At 47.5% G+C, this 23,153-nt stretch overlaps 1 protein-coding gene across 2 annotated transcripts in view; it reads right to left on the reverse strand.

Annotated features, from left to right (window-relative positions):
• The window catches only part of LOC126538522 (uncharacterized), an 87,712-nt gene that overhangs the window by 13,376 nt on the left and 51,183 nt on the right, over positions 1-23,153 (reverse strand). For both annotated transcript variants that reach the window (XM_072286752.1, XM_072286753.1), the window contains exon 2: positions 2,548-2,774. In XM_072286752.1, coding sequence (XP_072142853.1) covers positions 2,548-2,774 — 227 coding nt within the window. The remainder of the gene's footprint in view (positions 1-2,547; positions 2,775-23,153) is intronic.

The following is a 23,153-nucleotide window of genomic DNA, read 5'->3' on the forward strand; positions in this document are numbered from 1 at the left end:
AAGTGTGTGTTGAGGCAGGAATAGTGGAGATTCCTGTAATACATGGAATGACAGAAGCAGAAGGTAGGAAATACTGGAGCTTTCAAATTTTGAATGTAGGCGGTCCTTCGTGTAATGAATATTTTTCTTATCTGACACAGCGACTATCTGTGGTATTATTCTATGTCATCAACAACAATGGCTGACAAGGAAACGCTGTTATAAATGCTAAGAAACAAGAAACTTTCTACGGTTAAGATTCCATGCACTATTCAAACAAGAAAACTCGTATCGTCAGCCCAATGCAAAACAGCTAAAAACGCTCGAGGTCACATAGCGTGGTACACTGGTTAAGAGAGCGCGCATTATTGCCTTAATACCAATATTGCACGCACTCGGCTTTAGAAATAGCCATTATTCTTATGGAAAAATGGTGCATCGTACTTTTTCGGAAGCCTCTGTGCGCAACCTTCTTGCATAAATCCACATAAATCCTTCTGCATTGAATGGCATGCGCTCATAGGCTGCATTTCTTAACGAACAGTTTCATTTGCCTATATTTTTGAAATTCTTCAGTTTCGAACGTGCCCCGCAGCTCACACGCTGCCACGTCGCAGTTATCGCTTGCATCACCACTCATTGCTGCGCATGATAAAAAAATATCACAGTCTTGCGACAAGAGTAAAGTAATGAATCCGATAGCAGCATTTTTGAATATTGCACGAACTGTTAGACTTGTAGCTGTAGTGGCAGCAAGGATTAAATTAAACGTAAGCCGAATAAATAAAAACGAACTGTTGTGTTCGGATTCCTCTGTTTGTAAGCTGTCATCACATGATTTCATTTATGTTTATTAATTAAAGCCAACGTACTTCTTAGAGACTTTACCATGACTTTTCCGTATCAGGTTTATTTCGAACCTCTTTCCTGGGCGGAGCCCGGAGGTGCTGCACAGCGGCGCCAATAAAGTGACATCATTTTCTGGTTTGAGCTCTGTTATTGTAGCGCACTTTTAATATTTTAGTCTTCGAAGATTTAAGATGAAAAGCATGCGCTGTCGGTGTATTGTTTCAAGACATTTGTTTGTGGACTGCGGAATGGAACTTGTGGAATGTAAGACCTCGTCTGAGCAACTTCAGTGAAAGATTGGTGTGACAATATAACCCGCATATATACCGCATGTCATATAGCACGGCATGACATGTACATATACCTAAATATACATGGAATCCCGTGGTGACCACGACGGCGAATATTCGTTCGGTGCGTCCATATAATTGCGATCACAATAAAAAAAAGAATGCACAATTAAACTCAAGGTCACAAATAGGCAGCAGCTGTCTATAGCTTCAACGCCGCCATGCCATTGTCACTCGTTCATGCGGCTAACAGTAACATCACAAATAGAAAGTCTTTAACAACGTGCAGAACTTCCTGCGGCCTTACCTAGAAACGGCGACGAAGCATTAGTGTCAGACGCTGGCAGAAGAGCCCAAGAACGATCCTTAGGTGTATTTTACGGGGTAGTGACGTCTCGAGCCCGGCGTCGGGGTCTGAGTGGGCTTCGCACATTCTGGGTCGTGCCGCCTGTCAAACTGCAAGCTATGACCACAGCCACCGCTTTGGGAAAGGGCCACCTACCGTAGGGCCACCTACCGGAACAGGCGAACCTCGAGTTCGGCCGCGAAACGGCTCGAGTGGTCACTCTTATCGTTTACTATGTTACTCTATGCACAGCGTACGGGAAGCTGTCAGCCCTCGGCGCACCTAGACTGTGTCCCCCATCGCAGATCGATCTCGACATAGGGTCCGGGCGGCCGCGCACGGACGCGCCATATGCTGCCACCATCATAGTAGGACGTCCCCCCCCCCTCGCCACCGGTGCCTTGCGCGCGATGGAAGACCGCACGTTTCCTCGTCGCCTTCCTCCCTTGCGCGCGCGAGACTGAGCCATCATCCTGAATACACCCTCGCACGATTTCCCTCCAACACTGTGCTTACGCCATGGGGCCACGATGTTATCGCGCTTTGACTTTATACTGATCATCACGGCAACGCCAATGACGGCGGAGCTGCGCCTGGGGCGTCCATATAACTGTCATCGCAATTAAACTGCAGGAAAGGTAGCTGCCAGTGTTTCAGTGGTTGTGCAGCGGGGAACACCGCGTACGTATGAGAGAGATGCGCCGTATCCGCCTTCCCCTCTGATTTTTTCTACCTTGTAGGTTGGTGGGTAGATCCGAGTCAGACATGCGTGCCAGCTTTCTTTACAATGAGTTTTTTTAACTGCTCGCAGGTTCTTCCCAGTAATCATTCAAACTTTATTGTGTCTCCAGGGCAAACAAGGAGTAACAGCCGGGAACAAGGACTTTATGAGCGCGTCACGTACTCACGTACTCCACGTACTTACGTAGGTCACGTGCGCTGGCGCTGCGCACACAAATTTTAAGGCGGGAAGGGAGAAGGGTAAGGACATTCGGATATCCCTCATAGATCCACGCATTCTCCACAGTGAGCGATTGTAGGACGCAGTGTACCGCCGTACGCTCGAACAGTGTAGGAACGTACCTGTTCTCCAGGTCTGGAGCCAGAGAAAGGAAGGCCGTGCAGCTTCAAGACCCAGAAAAGCTCTTTGAAGAGTGCGTCGACCAAAACGCTGTTATCCGGGAGATCGCTGTTCGATGGAGGCTCAGGGAAGTCGACTACCGTTGCCGACACTGTATCGACATAGTGCCGTCCCCTGGGTGGCTCACTTGTAGCTTCACACGGGAACGTTGCCTTCATGTCGTCGTAGCCTGTATTTATTAAAAGCCGCTGTGTATTAGGGGCCACATTCATATTGATGAACCCTGTTCGCGAGTCAGCTTGTCAACTGTGGCCGCTTGAGCGACATTGTTTGACTGCACACGAGTAGTAGTACAAGTGTAGAGCGTTTTCACACCAGGACAAAAGAAGTGACAGTGCACACTATAGCGCCAAAGTTATCCTGTCACATTTATTTTTTCCTTGTGCGCAACGCGCTGCGTGTCTACTCCTTTCAATGAATCATCAACAAGCCAAAATTGCCACTTAAACCCTATAATAACCAACGTATTGCAAACAGGGTGTCCCGCTAACTTTAGGCAAGGTGGCATACCCCCTCCCCCCCCCTCCCCGCCCACGCCACCACTCCTCACACACATTTCTAACGCAGCGCAAGATCAATATTGACACTTGACAGCTATTCGGCGGTCAACGTTTTGCTGCCTTTTTCGCTACTTTTGGATTGCTGTAGTTATCGGCATCTCCTGGAGTGTGAAGGCCAGTTTTGTCGTCGATTCGGTGCCTCGCGCGATTAACTCGAGATCCGTTCAGTTGTCACCATTTATTTAACGGTCACGCGCATCGCTGTTGCTTTGTTAGCTCAACCTTCCTTGTTTAGACGGATCCAGGGACCAGGAAAGGGGATCGGTTCGTAGTCAGCTGGTCTGTATGGTCGTGGAACGAGTTTCGGCTGGAAAAAACGCCAGTTGCATTTAACTTTTCCTTTTGCTTCGTTACTTCATCGAGTGACGGCTCGCCGCAACGCTGGCAGATCCTCTGGACCATATACCCGCGATATGGATTAGAAAGGATGGAAAATAAAATAATGCGAGACGGCACCCATCATCAAAGCTTGCAATAACCGTTAAACCAATAAGCAATATGACTGTCACCCGTTACCTCTTTTGGGTTTTCCCTAACTGTACAGCACTTTTCGTGCAAAATTGGCAACTGCAAACAAGAATCGCAAGGAGTTGAGACATTAAGCGATGTACTCAGGGATAGTGCGAAGGCAACACCCAAACAGGAAGGAAAAGTGAAAATTAACAAATTTAGCCTTTGTTTATTAAAGTTTTTATGAATCAACATCTTTTCATTTAAAAAGGAAGTAGAGAAAACGCCGCCGGAAGTGGAGAACAATTCCGTGTGTTTTGAATGGCGCTTCGGCGGTTATCAGTCCAGCCGCCTGACGTAGCCACTTCTCTGCTGTGCTTATGTAGGTGTTTTTCGAACCTTCTGCGGTGGGCGCAGTACGCCTAGAACCGCAGCGTCCTGCACTCTACGCGTTTGTATGGGACTGGCAGCCACGCATCGTTACGCAAGTTCCCAAATAACAATACGACTCGGTTTTGGCACTTAACTTGGTAGAGCAGTAAATCAGGGATCCAGAAGAACTGTGATTGTCCCGCAGAGATATATTTCTCTATAATTCTTCCAGAGCTAATTCAAAAAACGCTACTATAGTGGGATACAACTTAAATCTACGGTGAAGCCTCGCCGACGGCCTCAGTAAAGGTACCCGCCTCCCTCATTTGCATAGACAAGTTACCTTAGGTTGCCCCCCCCCCCCCCCCCCTCTGAAACGAAATCCTGGGTACGTGCCTGCGCGGTGCGTTCGAGAACAAGCAGTCGTGGTGGGCAAGCGGGCATGTGGGGTGCGCTTCTTCGTTTTTTCCTCGTATTTCGCTCACTTTCTTTAGGTAGTAGGAATATTTATGACGCAACAGGCACGAAGTTCGAAGCTGCTTAATTATACATTTTTTTTAACACTATAATTTTTTTATAGTGTTAGAACTCTTTAGAAGTATTGCACTAAAGTTGATACTTGAAAGGTTGGTACGTATTTTGACTAAGTCCGTGATGAAGCAGAATACAAGAAAAGGTTGGCTTGTTAAATACAATGACCAACATCGCGCATTTGACCATGATCGCCTGGACTGCTCCGGCATACTTTTAAGCTTAGGGAAAGGTCAGGTGGGACAGCCTGTGTATCGTATGCTCGGTTTGATGCCTCAAAAGGTTGGTTTACGTGGGCAGAAAACTTAAAGGAAAGCTTAAAATGTGTTTTCGATATACTGGAGTGAAGTTTCAGTCGTAGGTGGTTCAACAAATCATTGACTAATTGATTGATTATTACACTAATTAGGTTCTAACTGAAATAAGGTGTCATGGTTTTGTACAAGCTTACTCTCCGCGGTCAGAAATAATGGTGAATAATTTGTTCCAGTTTTGTATGGCCTGGAACAGTGTTTGGGCATTAAAGTGTTAGCGTAGTCGTTTGATTGGTTGCCTAACTTTGCCGTCCCAAATCAATATATAATACTTATGACAGGGCTTGTGTACAGAAGAACTTCATTTGAAAGGGGCCCCGCCCACGTTTCTCACCCGCTAGGCTCTGCATCAGAACGTGTTGCTTGTCTTATCCCGAAAATAATGCAAAAAATAACTACGGAAATTGAAGCGGCCAAACAAAGATTATCCTACTAAGAAATATAAATATAAAAGCCAATTAAAAAAAAACAAGGAGGCCTAAACTTTCGCACATCACTTACCCTGTGAACACTTGTGTTGCTTCGAAACAAAACGTGGCTTTCATCGAGCGGAAGCAGAAGCTGTTTCGCCATTATGACCTGCCCGCGACAACCTGTGGCCACGGTTTCTCACCGACCATGTTGCCTTAGGAGCGGTGAAAGCAACATTCTTTTGAGAATTTCTTCGACTACAACGCCCGATAAACATTCGTGTTGCCTCACTGATCCAGCAGGAACCCGAAAAATAAATAAACATTCCTGCACGCTAATGATGGTTGTTGCCAAAGCCTTTGTAATGGCAGAAAATAAGTATCGGCCTTTCCGATAATATTTCTGCGTGCAGTAGGTGACGTCAATGTGATAAAATGGCACCAGCGTTGCTGTTGTGTACGCCTGTGTCTGGTGTACCAGTAGAAAGCTGTAATATGCCTATGGCCAAGTTAAACGTCTCTAATGACTTTCTTTCGTATAACGGAATTAGAATGCAATATTCTGCGAATACGTGAGGCGCCGTCTCGTATGATGATGAAACACCCCTAGAAGAGCCTGAATCGTCATCAGCCCTGGCGCGACGCGACGTCAGTGCGCCACAGAACATCCTATAACCTACTCACTGCGCATTGTGTAAACCACACCTACATAAGGGGGGGGGGGGGAGTAGTGCCAGTTGTAAAGATATATTAATTTGGGTTGCACACTACTGATACCTCTACATGGTTTAAAAGAGAGTAAAACGCGCCTTCTTTTACTTAAAGGTTGACTACATGCAAGATGTTAACGTGTACAGTGTGACATTCATGCCTGGCCAATCAAAACGCGAACAGCCTAAACATATACGCACGTGCGCTTGTTTCACATCCGCTGCCGAAAGTCACAACGTCAACGCTATGGTCGGCGTAGAAACATATTTATTGAGTCAATTAAAATAACAAATTAGATCTCAGTACTTTCACTACTGCCAATGCAGCGTCAGGTGCTATAGTATTCAAAAGTGGAATAAATACAGCATGCATAATTTTGGATCCAGAAATCTGTTTAAGTTTGACCGCCTATTGTTGTTCAACGTGCATATAAAGTTTGATGCAACTGTGATCTTTGCATGCAGCCTCCTAAGGAATCCGATCATCGCTGCCGTGAATTTAAATGCGGTGACATCATAATTAGCGCCAGAAACCGTTTACGCCGAGGTGAATACTCGCGCATACTTCAGTGTTGTCAGAACTGGCGGTCGAAACGTGGGCAACAGCTTCGCGACATGGTTTTCTGCAAGTATCGCAGAATTTTCATAAGTCCGATCTTGGCATAAGGTGAGCACATGTGAACTCCTTAATTTGCGAAAGATTTCTCCGCTGTCACTTAGCACAAGGAAAAGATTGAAGCGTTCTGCTACTCTAGGCGAGTGCTTTCCCCAAGTCTCCTATACTTATTTGCTAGTAATGACACAAGGTATCGCTGTCATATGATTAATATGTAAAGTATCAAAAAGAAAATAGAGTATACTATACTTGCTAAACAAGAAGGTAAACAGTGTTTCTAAAGTATGTTTCAGCAGCGAAATATGGCGCTAACTACAAGAACGGTATTTATGCAAGCTCCCCAAATGCTGCGTGCGCAAGTAGACTGTCAAGGCCGCCAATGCCAACTCTGAAATCGAGGTTTTCACGACGTGTCGTGCAGTCATGACGGAACGCGCTTAAAGATAAAGACAAATACCGATCACCAAGAATGGAGTAACGTTAACGTTTCCGCTCCAACACGGTATCATTGTTTACAATCGGACTACGAACGACAAAATAGTCGTCTAAACAACGTGACCGGTGCACCTGGAGCATACAGGTGACAAATTATTCCCAACCGGAGCAATGGTATATAAGATGCAACCTCTACACGCTACGTCTCTCGGTAACGTTAAACGACGTACTTTAGCGACTGTTCTATCGCATTTTTATACTCATCATCAAGAAGTCTCTAGTGTAGGATCCGGAACATTGTCACTAGTAAATCTTTTTTTTAAGGTACGGCGGCTTGTTTTCACCTTCTTCAATGTTAAATATGCTCGCAAACACTTCCCTAACTATACATACCACGGGCTGCACACGACCCACTGGGCAACAACTGCAACACGGAGAAAGCGCAAGAGCAGCAGAAGACTTTCCTATGGGCGACACGTGTCAGACTGCACCAACAAAGAACCAGTCGTACTACCAGATTTCCAGCTAGAGCTCCTTGGAAACGGAAGGTATGGAAAAAAAAAATCATCTACGGTCACCGTTACGTGGGCATCCTACTTCTTCCTCTAATATGTACTTGGATGTGTTATGCAAAATCGAACGGATTGCCTACACGCCAAATAGCGTGCATGCTCAGCAGATGACGACGTGGGCCCATACGCGGACAGCGCAGTCATTTCCTTGACCCAAGGTTGTTTTCACTCTGGCCGCACGTGTGCTATAGTAATTCGCGTGATCCTCTCGGATCATCAGTGGCCGCGCGCTTAAGGACTGCCAAATGAATTTTTCGAAGATTGGGAGCTGCTCTCATACTTAATGGTTGGGGTCATTACTTATAAGAAAGCAGAATATTCTTGTAGTCTTATTTCTGACATACATACATACATACATACATACATACATACATACATACATACATACATACATACATACATACATACATACATACATACATACATACATACATACATACAATGAACCTCACTCGCTGATTGCGTTCACGTTAATACAGCGCAAGGGCTCTGGCACGCTTGACACGCTTTAAAGAGTGGCCAGCAATTATTTCCCCTGAGTTTTATATTACACAGGTATCGTAGAGCTTCCTTCATTGTTCACTTCACGTTTTACAGTTAGACGGTTAACGAAAAACAAAAGCAGTGCTGATTCCATTTTCTAACGAGCATTTTATTTTTCGCTCTTGTGGTGTGCCGATCAAAGGACATTTCGATCGCGGCGCCGCAGCGGCTGGACATACATCGGAGAGCGAAAATTTCGGAACGAGAAATATATCGTAGCAAATCATTTAACCTTGGCCAAGGTTTCCACAACGCAGGCATAAATGATTTCTCTATCATCATCGAAGGGCTCAAAAACACTACTCTGCATATTCAGTAGCGGCCATACCTAGTTTATGCCATGCTCCTGCAGGAAATCTCATTAACAGCGTGATCATGGTTATACTACAGTTGTCAAAAATTTGTATTATTTATTTATTTATTTATTTATTTATTTATTTATTTATTTATTTATTTGTTACCTTACTAAGGTTCGATTACCCTAGGCAGGGGCATGACAAACACAATTCAAAACACAAATTTGAACATTATGCAAAAGGTGGAAGTAGCGAAATAAGATTCAGTACTAGAGCCCATCACACTGAAGTAGACATGCAAAAAGTCTGTTGAACACGTCAAAGAACAACTAGTCAAATACATCAGGATGGAATGTATTACATTCCCTTTTTTCCAACCAGCGGCTCTCGATTCTCAGGCGTCGCCTGCACCGCATTCTCAGTATGCTCAAGCAGTGGCCGCGGGTTCAATCGTCAACCGCGGCAGCCGCATTCCACCGAAAATGGAATGAGATTACACTCACGCGTTCCGATTGCGTGCTTGGGAAAGGGACATTAAGCAGTACCACTGTAAGCAGTTCTGATCTCAGAGGTATGATTACAAAAATGTGTTTGATGATAATTAGTGATAAAATGTTGAACGTTACCGAATCCAATCAATTAAGGCCAACCTTCCTTACCTTTTATTTCGTTTAGAGCGCAGCTTTTAAACATTATAATGCGGTAGCAATTACTTGGACACTCCAGGCTCATTTCCGTGTCGTCTCCGTCTGCATCGCCATGGTGTTCCCTAAAATGTCCAAGTGCATCTGATAACATCGTGGCCGCGCGATGTATGCTGTGTGTGCGTGTGCAAACGCGTGACGGTGAGCCGAGGATGGAGGCTCGATTTCGCGCGCGCAGCTAAGAAAGGCGGGGAGGAACGGGCTGGCTACCAGGACGCGTAAGGCAGCGGGGGGATGGGGATGGAGAGACGTCCGACTTCGGTGGCGGCTGTGCGCGATTTTGAAAGCGATCTGCGATTAGGGAAGGATCTAGGCGCAACGAGGACTGATGGCTTCGTGCGCGCTTTGTCCTCGCCTCTTATGTTGAATTCCAATGGCGGAGTCGGAGCAAGTTTTTCTGCTCGTTTCGGAGCAAGTTTGTTCCAATGGCAGAGTGAGGGCGGGAGTAAGGTGTTCCAATGAGAGAGTCGGAGGGGATCCAGAACGGCAGTCGGTCCGTGGAGCAGAAAAAGATGCTCCGCCAAAATCGGCGGAGTGGACCGGAACTCTGCGTGACGTATTTCCTTTACCACGTTTGCCTGCTGGGAGGCGCCACCGGTCACGACTCGCGAGGAAGCAAAAGCTGCTGCACGCTTGGCGAGATATCCATTCCGCACTTTTACAAAAACAACAGGTGAACGGCGCTGAAGAGACAAGTGACCGGTGCGGCGGTGCTGGGAGCAAACAGCGGAAAAAAATGACAACACGCAAGGTATCCTGGGTAACTCGGTGATAGAACTTCCGCTTCCGCCTTGCTCCGGCGGCGCAGGGTGTGTTCCACTCGCGGATCCGGAGGCGTTGCTCTGCGCCAGAGTCGAGTGCTCGCTCGCGGAGTCCGTCGGCTGCTCCGACTCCGCCATTGGAATTCAACATTAGTTTATGTTGAAGCCGAGGGGCAGCACGAAGGTCAGTTCACTCGCTGCTGCTGCCGCGCTTCCTCACGCCAGCGTTTTCGCATCCAGTGTACGCGGTTAGATGATAGATGTGTTCATGTTTGCTTGTGCGCGCGACACCGTGCTTGCTAATTTAGTCAGTAAGCGAACGTTCACAAGATTATATGGCCGATAAGGGCTACTATCCTTCCCATAGCTGTTTAATTTGGTATCACGATTGATGCTTCACCTCTCGCGCGATACTGTGACATTTTTTTTGTTGTTGTATCCCGGATTGTAAAGTATTTTCTTGTATTTGAGCAACTATTGCTCTAGAAATGCTGTCAAAACTTGTTTGCTTGGAGTTTAGGTGCTCTCAGAATGCAATGAAATCCTTCTGTACAAATAAGAAAGTACTGTGGCGGAAGCAGACGGTGCCAGAATTCACGATGCCAAAGGTGCGGAGACAGGAAGTTGGCGTCGTTACCTATCTCGCTTAGGCTCCTTTTCTGGCTTATCAGAAATCAGGGCCGGTATTTTGTAGCGATGCCTTTTCCGATTCTATGCTTTTTCAGGCTTTTCGCGCTTGGCCCCTGTTCAGAGTGACGGTCTGCCCACATTATCAACGCGATCAGGCGGCTGTGTGTGGTGGATGATAAGAATAGCATAGAATAAGGCATAAGGCATCGCTGCAAAATAACGGCCAGGTATTTCGAACCACATTTTACAATGACGCGGCTGTGTTACGCCCACCGGGACGCCCACACAACCTGCGCCAGTGACAAGATATTAAAGGAGTACTGACACAAAAATTTTCGATCTTGTTTTTTTCCGCTGCAATAAGTAGCTAATGACCCAGTAATCACAGCACGAAACATCATTTGCTTCAGAGCAGGACAGGTAATTATTTGGAGTCTTGTTTGTAGCGACCAGTTCAAGTTTCGGTTTCGTAGAGCAACGAGATAGGTCAAAGAAGGAATGTAAACACAGCTGGGCACGTGATCACACAAAACTGCGACGTACGCACGCCAGCGCGCTCGCTAGTTGCTAGTTCGTCTGCTACGCCTGCACGTGGTTTGCGATGTCCTCGCCATCATCGTTGTCCTCGTTTTCGTCCTCGGTTTCATCCACCAGCGGTGACTATTTCCTGCAGGCGGGAGTCGCCGTCGTATTAGACGTGGCCAACCACTTTTGATTGGATCCACTACAAAGCAAAGCAGTGACTCGGAAAGTGCGGCAAACGACAGCTATCAATGTCCATGCGCACCGCTACAAGTAGTACGAACCATTCGTCGAGGGCGCTTTGGGAATGAAACATATTCCGGAGCAGGATACAGGGCGGGGTAAAAGTCGGCACAGCATCAGGCTTGGGGGTGCGTAGCCTTGGTGGAAGATCGTCGGATTGCTCTAAGCTCGGTGTGTATTGTTTATACCAGGTGCGCTCGAAATGAAACGAGCAAATCCGGCTGCCCTTCAGCGGGGTCGATTCTAAGCGTCCAGTGCGGCGCACGAACTCGGACCACTTCTGCCGCTTATCGACGCTGAGCAAGCCAAGCGAGCTGGTGTTCGCTGGGAAATGGTATAAAGGCCTAGCTCGCTAGCCGTCTGGTCCGAGGCTGATGGCCCCTGCGACCCGTCCGCAGCTCGTAATATAACACCTATATTCGTCAACACAATGTACGTCTGCACATTTAAGTCGCTCATAAGTGACAATACAATTAATTTTCCCGACGCCGTCGGTAGCGATGAGAACACACGCTAGCAAGGCGAGCCCTTTCGCTTAGACGATTGCCGCGAGGGCTGCGCTGACCGCTTGCGAGTCAAAATCACGGCAATGATTTACTGTTTCCCTCAACGTTTTATAACTTTCGAGGTCACTTTACTCTGAGTTATTTCATGTCGGAAACAACTTTTAGCCGATTTATTGCGCTGCCGCCTGCAACGAAAAACAAAAAAAAACACGGGGGCTATAGGAGCGGCGAAAAACTTGCTCGCAGGGCACGCCCCAATGGCAGCGCAAACTGGTGACGTAGTGTTTTCTCGCTTGTTTACATTCTTTGCTTGATGCAGATGTCGGGAGGTGCTTCGTTAAGGTGCTGCGCTAAGCTATATTCGCCGTGCATATTTTGCAGAGTGTGTGTGTCTGCCCCCATAAATCGATCTCACACGTTAACGCGACTTCGAATTTTTGTGTCAGTACTCCTTTTAGAAGGCAAATGTTAAGGCAGCGAAAGCTGCGTTTGCTTATATTCTGTGTCAAAGAAACGGCTTCATCTACGAATTTTAAAAGTCAGTCAAAGACCTCAGTGGATCATGTCCCGATCGGAGGCGATGGGTAAATGTATGTGAAAGTTATACAGATTCTGTAAAAGTTTCCGTCTCTGTGTTTCAACATGCTGATCTGTCATCATAATTTGCGTTACTGAAAGTGGTTCACAGTACTTCTCGTAAGTTGGCGGATTTTCTTTTCGAAGTAGAAAATTGTCGGTCAGGTGTGCATACCAAATTCGAAGTCGACATAGGATCACCTCAAAGAAGCCTTGCTGGTGAGGCACGACTTCCAATCGCCAAGCCGGGGTTTTGTTGCGTGTAACTTGTTATTTATGCAAGCATTCTATTCTTGTTGCAAGTTTAGTATCAGGGCCTTACGAATCACTCGAATAATGTGTTTTTGTGGAAGTTTTGTGCGAGTTACGTATTTGTGCGCTGTCATGGATACGCATCTATCTGCTTCTTCATTCCCTGGTATCCCAACATGGCTTGGGACCCAGCAGAACCGCATGGTTCTTCCATGGTTATTATGAATCACCACGCTTAGGATATCGCCAAGCAGGAGTTAAGACACCGAGTTTATCTTTAGAGCACAGAGTGCACTTATCGAATATGTATAAATGTAGCCCAGTATCAAGAAAGGGGCTGACAGATGGAGTAGCACACTGTGGTGTCACTGCACTGACCCTTTAAAACTAACATGCCGAGGATGACGCGGCCGCCTTTGACGTAGATAGGTCCTCCTATTGAAACGTTGGCCAGCCTTTCTGAGGCACCTTATCCCTGTTTACAAACTTTATCATCATCATTAGCCTGGATACGCCCACTGCAGGGCAAAGCCCTCTCCCATACTTCTCCAACTACGCCGGTCATGTACTAATTGTGGCCATGTTGTCCCTGCAAACTTAATGTCATCCACCCACCTAACTTTCTGCCGCCCCCTGCTACGCTTCCCTTCCCTTGGAATCCAGTCCGTAACCCTTAATGACCATCGGTTGTCTTCCCTCCTCATTAAATGTCGTTGCATCAGAAACTTTATAACACTGTATATATGAAGGCATTCTTCCGCTTGTCGGTGGTAATTTTTATAACTCCCGTCCATATCGCACAAACTTAGGCGGTAAAGATTCATTCGTATAAAAATAATTTATCCGAATGCTATTTTCTCCGTTCTTCGTCGCGGTTCCGGCACCCACGTATTTCTGTGTTTCAAAACCGTTTGTGTGAAATTCTGCGTGATTTTCATATTTGTGCACAATAGCGCGGAATGTTTTTTCTCCTTTAGATGTGTTGGCTTCCAATCACATGGCTGTGTAAAATCGAACCATGGGGCCAGTCTTTGTGACCTTTCAGCAACCTGCAGGACCTCATGAAGAATATAATAATGGCCGCAGCATTCCTTGTGTCGTAAGAGAACTGGCCGAGTAATGTTCAGTTTACTTGCGTAGTGTAACCGTGAGTTGCATGGTGTTACGATGTTGTGGCATATATGCTGCGGTAATGACCGAATTTTCATTAGGTAGGAAATAGTAAGTAGAGCTCTGCGGCGCTGTAAGGAAGGCTGATTAACGTCAGCGTATAACCTTCGGAGGTGCGATGTTCTGTAGGCATCGCTTGCCAGTCCTAGGCCGACTTTATGAATTGGATCAAGTTTAGTGTAAGAGTGCTATAGCTTCACTATAAACTAAATTACCGTAGTCGAGAATGCTACGTAAAAAAGGACCGATACATACGTAGTAGGCATGTTCGGTTGCATCCACAGTGCTTTTGCTATAACACTTTGAGAATATTTAGTGCTTTATTTGCCGTAACTTTTATTTTCGTAATGTGGGCCACGAAGTTTACTTCTGGGCCAAAGCTTACGCTAAACATTTGTAGTATGGTTCTACCGGCAGTGTTGCGCCCTTCAATCTCGAAACTAGATTTCAGAGTAAACCTGGGGCGCTATAACGTAAAACTATTCCAAACTTTTCTATTCCAATTCTGCTATCAACCCTCCACGATTGGTCGAAAACGTTTTTCGACCACCCCCACTTCACCTGTCTGTCACGCGACGTCACGAAAACCGCGATAGCTCCCCATCTGATATGATGTGTACACACTGATTATGCATGATTTAAAAGAAAAACGAAAAAAAGTTATTTCTGATTCGAACCCTTTTCACCATTAGCCCTCGGTTATTGGTAAAAGGTTTTCCGGCTGCACCCACTTCACCTGCCTGTCACGCAACGTGACAAAACCGCACAAACTCACCGCGTCAAAGTGACGTGTACGCGATAAAGATGCATTAATATGCCGAACAAAACTGAATTTTCTTTGGAATAGCCGCAGGCTGCCCCGTTCCGAAAGGAATAACAGATGGCTGCCGCCGATCGCTGAGACGCTGGCTACTCGCACTTGCCGGAGAGCATGGGTGTATTTGCGTTATAATAAAACTTCTTGCATGACCGTGTAACGTTTTCGAGCACTTTCGGCACGTTTACCACCTCAATCTGCCAACTCTTCTTTGCTGAGGGTCAGTTTAGCGTCATTCTTAAGCTTCCGTTGCATGCCGCCGCGATTTTCGACCAGCCACCACAAGCTAAGTAAGGGAAAGCCGCCCAATCGCAGACGCCGGCACCACCCTCTTCATCCAGTCATCGATTTTCAGTGCACTGGCTCTGCCCCAGCGGATCCCTCTCCACTTGAGCGTTCTCCTCGCCTCTTGTCAGCTAATTAGGTACGACAAGCCGCTCAGTGTAGGCGATGTTATTCGTTTTTTTCAAGCAAACAAAACTGACCTCCTACGAACGAGGAGAGTGTTTGATTGGTCTCTACAGACAACCCTGTGGGTGATCGCCCGGTGCTTGCGTCGGTGGTTACGCAAATTTGACGCCAGCAGTTTGGAATAGAAACATATTGGAATAGTTTTACGTTATAGGGCCCCTGGCTTGGTGGGAAAAGACAACTCTAACGTTTTTGTTGGGTGAAAAGTGGAAATCATTTTTGTCAGCCCACAGTGTGAGATTATTTATTGTTATATGTAGTTGTCTTTCGCAGGTAGATAAGTTTGAGGCACCACAAGCCATTTGCAGATCGTCGACTTATATTAATTGCACGCCAGAGGATGGAAGGATTTTATTAACGGAGTTCATTTTGACTATGAAAAAATGTCGTGCTGTGAATAAAACCTTGTGGAACGCCATTTTCTTGTGTAACTGCGCGTGAAAGTAAAGTGCCCAGACGTACCTGAAATGTTCTACCTTACATCAAATCAGATAGGCATGTAGTTTAGGGGCCCTGTAACGTAAAACTATTCCAATATGTTTTTATTCCAATCTCCTGATGTCAAATTTGCGTAACCGCCGACGCAAGCATCGGGCGGGTACCCGCAAGGTTGTCTGGACATACAAATCAAACGCTCTCGTCGTTCATAGGAGGTCACTTTTGTGTGCTTGAAAAACGAATAACATTGCCTGCACTGAGCGGCTTGTCTTATCTAATTGGCTGACAAGAGGCGAGCAGCATGCTGAAGTGGAGGGGGATTCGACGGGGCCGAGCCAGTGCACTGAAAATCGGTAACCGCATGAAGAGGGTTGTGCCGGCGTCTTTGACTGGTCCGCTTTCCCTTATTTAGTTTGGGGTGGCTGGTCGAAAATCGCGGCGGCATGCAACGGAAGCTTAAGAATGACGCTAAAACTAATCCTCATCAAAGACGAGTTCATAGAATGAGGTCATAAACGTGCCGAAAGTGCTCCAAAACGTTACACGGACACGCAAGAAGTTTTATTATACGCAAATATACCCATGCTTTCCGGCAGGTGCGAGTAGCCAGCGCCTGAGCGATCGGCGGCAGCTATTTTTTATTCCTTTCGGAACGGGGCAGCCTGCGGCTATTCATAAGAAAATTCAGTTTTCTTCGGCATATTAATACACGTTTAATGCGTAAACGTCACTTTGACGCGTTGAGTTTTTGCGGTTTTGTGACGTCGCGTGACAGGCAGGTGAAGTGGGTGCAGCCCTCAAACTTTTGACCAATAGCCGGGGGCTAATGGCGAAAAGGCGTCGAATCAGAAATAAGTGTTTTTCTTTTTTAAGGTCAAATCATGCATAATCAGTGTGTACGCATCATATCAGATGGGGAGGTATCACGGTTTTCGTGACGTCGCGTGACAGCCAGGTGAAGGGGGGCTGGTTCAAAAAAGTTTTCGACCAATCGCGGATGGCTGATTACAGAATTGGAATAAAAAAGTTTGCAATAGTTTTATGTTACAGTGCTCTAGCCTTGCGCCGCGAATTCCCAAGTCAGTCAGGTCTCTCAAAATTCTATATCGCCACGTGGTATCATAAGCTTTTTTCTAAATTGAAGAAAACCGTGAAACAGTGTTGTCTGTGTAGAAACGCATCACGTATTTCATGTTCTAGTCGGACGAAGTGGTCAGTGGTGGAGCAGCGCTTTTCGTATCTGCGCTGGTCCATGTCTATTAGGCGTCTTGATTCGAGGATGAATGTGAGTATTATGTTTATAGTACTCTCAGATGCTTTGGCTGGGCAACTTGTTAGTTCAATGGGTCTGTAGCAGTTTGGGGATGTTGCCAGTTTACCGAATTTTAGAAAACGCACAAATATTGCGTTTTTCCAATCTGTAGGCATTACCCCAGATTTCCATATCTTGTTAAAACGTTGAAGGAGTGCCACTACCCATGCTTGAAATAGGTGCGCCAGCATTGTGTAGTGGACATGGTCAAGACCTGTTGACGCATTTTTATCAGCCCACAGAACATCTGTAGTCGAAAAAGTGGCCATCGCACTGGTCATCGTCTTCAGCGCGGATCTGGATTTCGCCACAAATTACCACCTTATCATGGTATGACAGGCGGCATGTAAAAGTTCTGCAACGTGACATGTACCTTCCATCACCTTCAACATTCTCCAACGCACCATCTTAACGCTTCAACACAACGACACCGTATCGACGCCTGTGACACGATCCCCTTAGCTTTCTGTGTCCCCAAAAGTAAGAAGAAAAAAATAAAAAATTAGGTGGGGATGCCCGCACCACCAGTAAGGTATAGGAGGTGTAAAAGGCAATAAAAAACAAATGAAAAGGGGGAGCCTGAGCTACCCCAAGTGAAATTTACGTAAAATCCGATTATAATAAACAAATCGGAGACTAGCCTGAATAGGTGGTCAGGAGAAAAATGTGTTCGCCGTAGGGAAACTTAGAATTGTTTCGCATAGTGGAAAGGCGTGCTCGTATTTAAGAACCCCATAACACCCCAGAACCGCCCACTTACCGCTCCGGCTGCCATGCGCCGCACGAGCGAAGTTTATTAAAACAAATCGAGTCGAGGGCGCAAAGCGCTCTTCGAAACTTGTGCATGTCCAAGGGTAGGCCAGTGTCGTCAACGTAGCCTTGCAAGAAGGCCGCAAGTCGTAGGCGCCGATCGCTCTTCGGGGTAGGCCAAAGGTAGGCGGTCAGTCATGGCGCTCTTTGGCCATACCTGGCCCTTGCGCCACTAAACAATACACATTCATTCATTCAGGGGTAGGCGATTGATGCTAGCATAGCCCAGCAAGAATTCCACACCAGGCGTCCAGAAGAAACGGCCAGGCAGATGAAGCCGATGTTTGGGCTGCACGCTTGGCTAAAGACAGATTATATGGAACGACCAGAGAGCACGCGGAGACCAAGGAATGGCCTCGAAGAAGGGGAAGGTGATATGACATAACCAGGGAAGAGAGAAGTGAGGAAATTGGAAAAGAAAGATGAAGCATGCAGCTGGGTTCAGCTGACACGTCGAAGCCCCGCGAATTGTAGGCTGAAACAGTGCCTTTGACACGAGCAAGCATGCAAAATCAACATGAGTTAAAATAATGAATAAGGTAAATGAATGAGAGTGAAGTTAGGAGGCATCGGGAACTAGGGAAGGGGGAGAGGAAGAAGAGCCGGAAAGGATGGCGAGACGCGCTAGCTGCAAGAGCCAACGTTAGCAAGAGCAAGGCTCGCGATCATCGAGAATGAAGTAAAACAGAGTAACTGTTGGGAGACAGAGACTGAACGTGTGCTTCGTCGCACAATTGTCGATCTACGTACGCCGTGTGGGGGCAGAGGGTGAAATAGTGCGTCACGTCGTCGCACGTGCAGAGGTTGGAAGCACGAAGGTGGAATCTATGGAGGTATGATACAAAATGGCCGTGTCCCGTGAATAAGTGGCCAGGAAGTTTGGAGGAAACCAATCGGGGATAGCGCGTACACTGGGAACCCAGTGGTAGAGGCGTGTGTCGCAGCCCTTTCGCTGCCAATAGCCGCTCCACTGATGTTGCGCGATGCGGTAATAGCGCGCGCGCACTGTCTTGATGGATGCAGTGGTAGTTCGAAGCATGCCCTTTTGGAGCCGCCGACGACGCAGTGGTGTCGGCCAGCCCATTACCCAAAACGCCCCTGTGTTCAGGGACGTGGTCCAGGACTATTCGTCGGTCTTCGCCGGCGAGCAAGGTGGGCGCCCTTTTGCACCTCCACACTTGGGAGTCCGCGTCTCGAAGATGTGAGATCGCTGACAGCAAAGAGAAGCAGTCCGTGTAGACGTCGACGGACGCTCCCACAGGTAAAGAAGCTATGTGCGCTAGCACCTCGGCGAAGGCGACAGCCTCAGCGCTATACGCGCTTGTGGCGTTGACAACCCTGAATTTGCGCACAGCCGTCAAGCGTCCGCGAGGGTCGAACACAACAAAAGCCGCCCCTGCCAAGATACTCGTGAACGCGCCGTCAGTGTAGATGTGATAAGCTGAGCGGGCAGCGTTGCTTATCCGGGTTGCTTCTATCCCCTTGGCAAGAGCCTTCCGCTTCAGGCGTGGTGGTGAAGCATAAGAAAAAAGGACAAGTACGGCAGAAGTCAAACGAGAAAACAATAATAAATTAAAATAATTCGGATCCTATGCACTGCGCGGAATCGTTGTCAGCAAATTTTGTGCGTTTGCTTTGATTGACATAATTAGCAGTGATGTTGGCAGCGAATGCGTAATTTCTTCAGTGTTTAGTCTCATACTAGAGTGGTGAGTTGATGTTAAGCGTTAACATGCGTGCACCCCTGCTGCTTGTGTAATTTACAGAATATACAGGAAGATGTCCTTGCTCGCGGCGTTGTTGTGCATCATTTTCGATATTCTCTGAGAGGGTTGAGCATTATTATTAATGCCTCACATGGCACATCCCATCGTGGAAGGAGTAGTCAACATTAATTCAACCACGAGACTGTATGTAATTCACTTAATTATTGCAAATGTATGCATATATCGTACACGTGCATTACCGGTCTGCACCACGTTTCACCGTGCAGTGAAAACGCTCCAGTTCCGCATGACACTTCTTTCGGGCCTGGGTGTCCTCGGCGCTGAGCGCACCCTTTGGAGTCATTTTGCTGGCGCCTGTTTACGTGCTCCTTCTGCATGCGTGAGCGGCCACATTGTTCAGACGCCATTTCCTAGCGCTCGCTTCAGGATAGGGGCGATTGTAATGTTTCCACTACAACAGCCTAGCTCACGACCTCCGCAGTGAAGCACCCGCATTTTCGGCGCATGGGAAAGCAAGTAAAGGATGCGCCATACGTACAAATTGTGAAACGCTGGTGCGGTGGCATCAGCCAGGTGTTGCAAGAACCCAGCTGTGCAGGCCACGGCCGTACGCGGGCGATCATGGATGGAGGCTGTAAACGTACCCTTTGAAACGGGTCGGTGGGTTGCGCCATCAGGCTCTTGATAATATATTGCCTAATGTCCTACCCATGGCAAAAAAAAAGAAAAAGATCAAAGGAAGAAAGAAAACACGAAGAATTCCCATCACCAAACTTTCTGAACCTCTACTGGGAACTTTGTTTTTGTACGCATCCGTTGTTTGTCGTTGCCCTACTTTTCTTCCACTAATCTCCCAATCGCCTCTTTGCAGAAATCGCCTTTATTGCGGTCATGTTCACCTTCCCCCTGCTCTCGCTGAACCCAAGGGCTTCAAGGAGACCAGAGGTGCCTAAATCGACCGCTGGGCACATATCTTCACATTATAATAAAACCCGCTCCATCGCTTCCGTAGCTTTACCGCAGCAAGCACATGCTTCTTCTTCCTTCTATCTCGCTTTATAAGTGCATATTCTAAGGCATCTTGATCTCGCTTTGAAGAATAATGAGCTTCCCTTTGAGTTATCACGAATAGTCTTTCCTGATTTCGTTTTTACTTCTTAAGTAGCTACATAGAGCAGATTTCTTTTGCGTTGCCGCAACCCATGAGATTACCTCAGCCTCTATGACTTTCCGCTTGATGTATTTTGTTGCCATGTTGCTCACCATACCAGTCGCATAGTTGCTGGTAAGCTTCCCAGCTCTTTTCCTCTCCTGTGAATCAATATATTTACCTGTACGATTAGCTGAACGCTCTCACAGTCCATTTACTTTCTTCCATATTCCTCAGTCATGCTTCATAATTATTTCACTGTGAACTTCCCTCACTTAAAAACTTGTCCAGCCCACATCACGCTGCACAGCTTCATTTGTAGACTTCCCGTGAGCGCCCGATGCGATGCGTCCCACTGACCTTTGGTTGCCATCGAGTCCTGATTGTACCACTGGTTTCAAGCAAACTACCGCACTTATATATATATATATATATATATAATGTCAAGAGGCGTTATAGTTCGATTGCTAAAGCACTCAGATGGCAGAGCACCGCAGCAAGAAAACACAGAGCTTCGGCAACACAGGCACAAGGGTTCCAACCACACGTTGTCGTCGTCTTTCTCTAAGCAGTGCCTACTGCTCGTTCTTCTTCAGTACAATTGCCTCCCCGGGGAAGAGGAGCCGTCTCGGCGACCTACGGGCAAGATAGCACAGGTGGGTCAAAGTACGGCTTGAGCCGCTGAACGTGCACGATTTCGCGCCCTCGGCGGCGCTTATCGGAAGGCGGCTCAAGGGGTTCTACCAAATAGTTCACAGGAGACGTTTGACTGACGACACGGTAGGGACCCTGGTACTTGGACACAAGCTTGGGTGAAAGTCCAGGGCTGGTAGCGGGAACCCAAAGCCAGACTAGTGAGTCAGGGGCATAGGGTGCCGGAGAAGAGGGAATATCGCGAAGGTGTTTCTGTCGCTGCTGATCTTCCGAAGTAAATGTGCGGGCGAGCTTCCGGCACTCTTCCGCGTGCGCAGCAGCCTCGGACAGGGTAGTAGCCTCCGTTGTGTCAGGGCGATACGGAAGGATGGTGTCCATTGTGCAGGAAGGCTCGCGTCCGTAAAGAAGAAAGAACGGGGAAAATCCTGTAGTGCTCTGTGTGGCGGTATTATAAGCGTACGTCACGAAGGGTAGAATTCGGTCCCAATTGGTTTGGTCAGATGCGACGTACATGGCTAACATATCGCCAAGAGTGCGGTTAAAGCGCTCAGTCATGCCATTGGTTTGCGGGTGGTATGCAGTAGAGGTACGGTGAATTACGTTGCACTCCTTGAGCAGGGCTTCTATAACATCAGACAGAAAGACGCGGCCTCTGTCGCTCAGCAACTCTCTGGGGGCTCCATGGCGAAGTATGATATTACGCAGAAGGAACCAGGCAACATCCCGCGCAGACGCGTTGGGCAGAGGCGAAGTTTCGGCGTAGCGTGTCAGATGGTCAATCGCCACTATCACCCAGCGGTTGCCATCTGAAGTACATGGAAGGGGCCCATAGAGATCAACTCCGACCCTGTCAAAGGCCCGTCCTGGACAAGGCAATGGTTGCAGTGGAGCGGCTAAGGCATGAGGGGTATTCTTGCGGCGTTGGCAAGCGAGGCAGGAGCGAACATATTGGCGGACGAATCGGTACATCCCGCGCCAGTAATAACGAATTCGCAGGCGCGCGTATGTTTTGAGTACGCCTGCATGTGCACATTGCGGGTCATCGTGAAACGCTGCACATATATCCGAACGTAGGTGCCGAGGAACCACGAGTAACCATTTGCGCCCATCCGAGAGGTAGTTACGGCGATATAGGAGCCCGTCACGACCAGCAAAGTGGTGTGCTTGGCGACGTAATGCACGGCCAGTAGGAGGCCCTGATGGGTCTGACAGAAAAGCCAGCCTAGCGACAATCCATGGATCCTTCTGCTGCTCCGAAAGCATATCCGTGGTGGTGAGGGAGGACTCGCATATTTGTACTGTCTGATGATTGGGCTGGCCTGACACTGGGGAGCGAGACAAGGCATCCGCGTCCGAATGTTTACGGCCAGAGCGGTACAGCACTCGAATATCATACTCTTGGAGGCGAAGCGCCCATCGCGCGAGGCGGCCTGAGGGATCTTTTAAGGACGACAGCCAGCAGAGTGCATGATGGTCTGTGATGACGTCGAACGGGCGGCCGTAGAGGTAAGGACGAAACTTAGTTATGGCCCAAATAATAGCCAGGCATTCTTTTTCTGTAACGGAATAGTTTGCTTCCGCTTTCGTGAGTGCGCGGCTAGCGAAGGCAACAACGTATTCATCGAAGCCAGTCTTTCGTTGTGCAAGAACAGCGCCAATGCCGACGCCACTGGCATCCGTGTGTATTTCTGTCGGTGCGCTTGCGTCAAAATGTCGGAGTATGGGGGGTGAGGTTAGAAGACGACGCAGCGTCGTGAATGCGGCATCGCAAACTGGCGGCCAGGCCATGAGGTCGTGGTTACCCGCGAGAAGCTGCGTCGTCTTTCTTTAAGCAGTGCCTACTGCTCGTTCTTCTTCAGTACAATATATATATATATATAAACATACAAACACGTGCACCGTGGCGTCTGCATCGTCCACAAGAAGGACGACACCTCGCTACACATGTGCCGGTGGCATAGAAAAAAATAAAAAATCAAGATGAAAACTACGACTG

The sequence above is a fragment of the Dermacentor andersoni genome, chromosome 3, assembly GCF_023375885.2.
Source record: "Dermacentor andersoni chromosome 3, qqDerAnde1_hic_scaffold, whole genome shotgun sequence".
NCBI lineage: Eukaryota > Metazoa > Arthropoda > Arachnida > Ixodida > Ixodidae > Dermacentor > Dermacentor andersoni.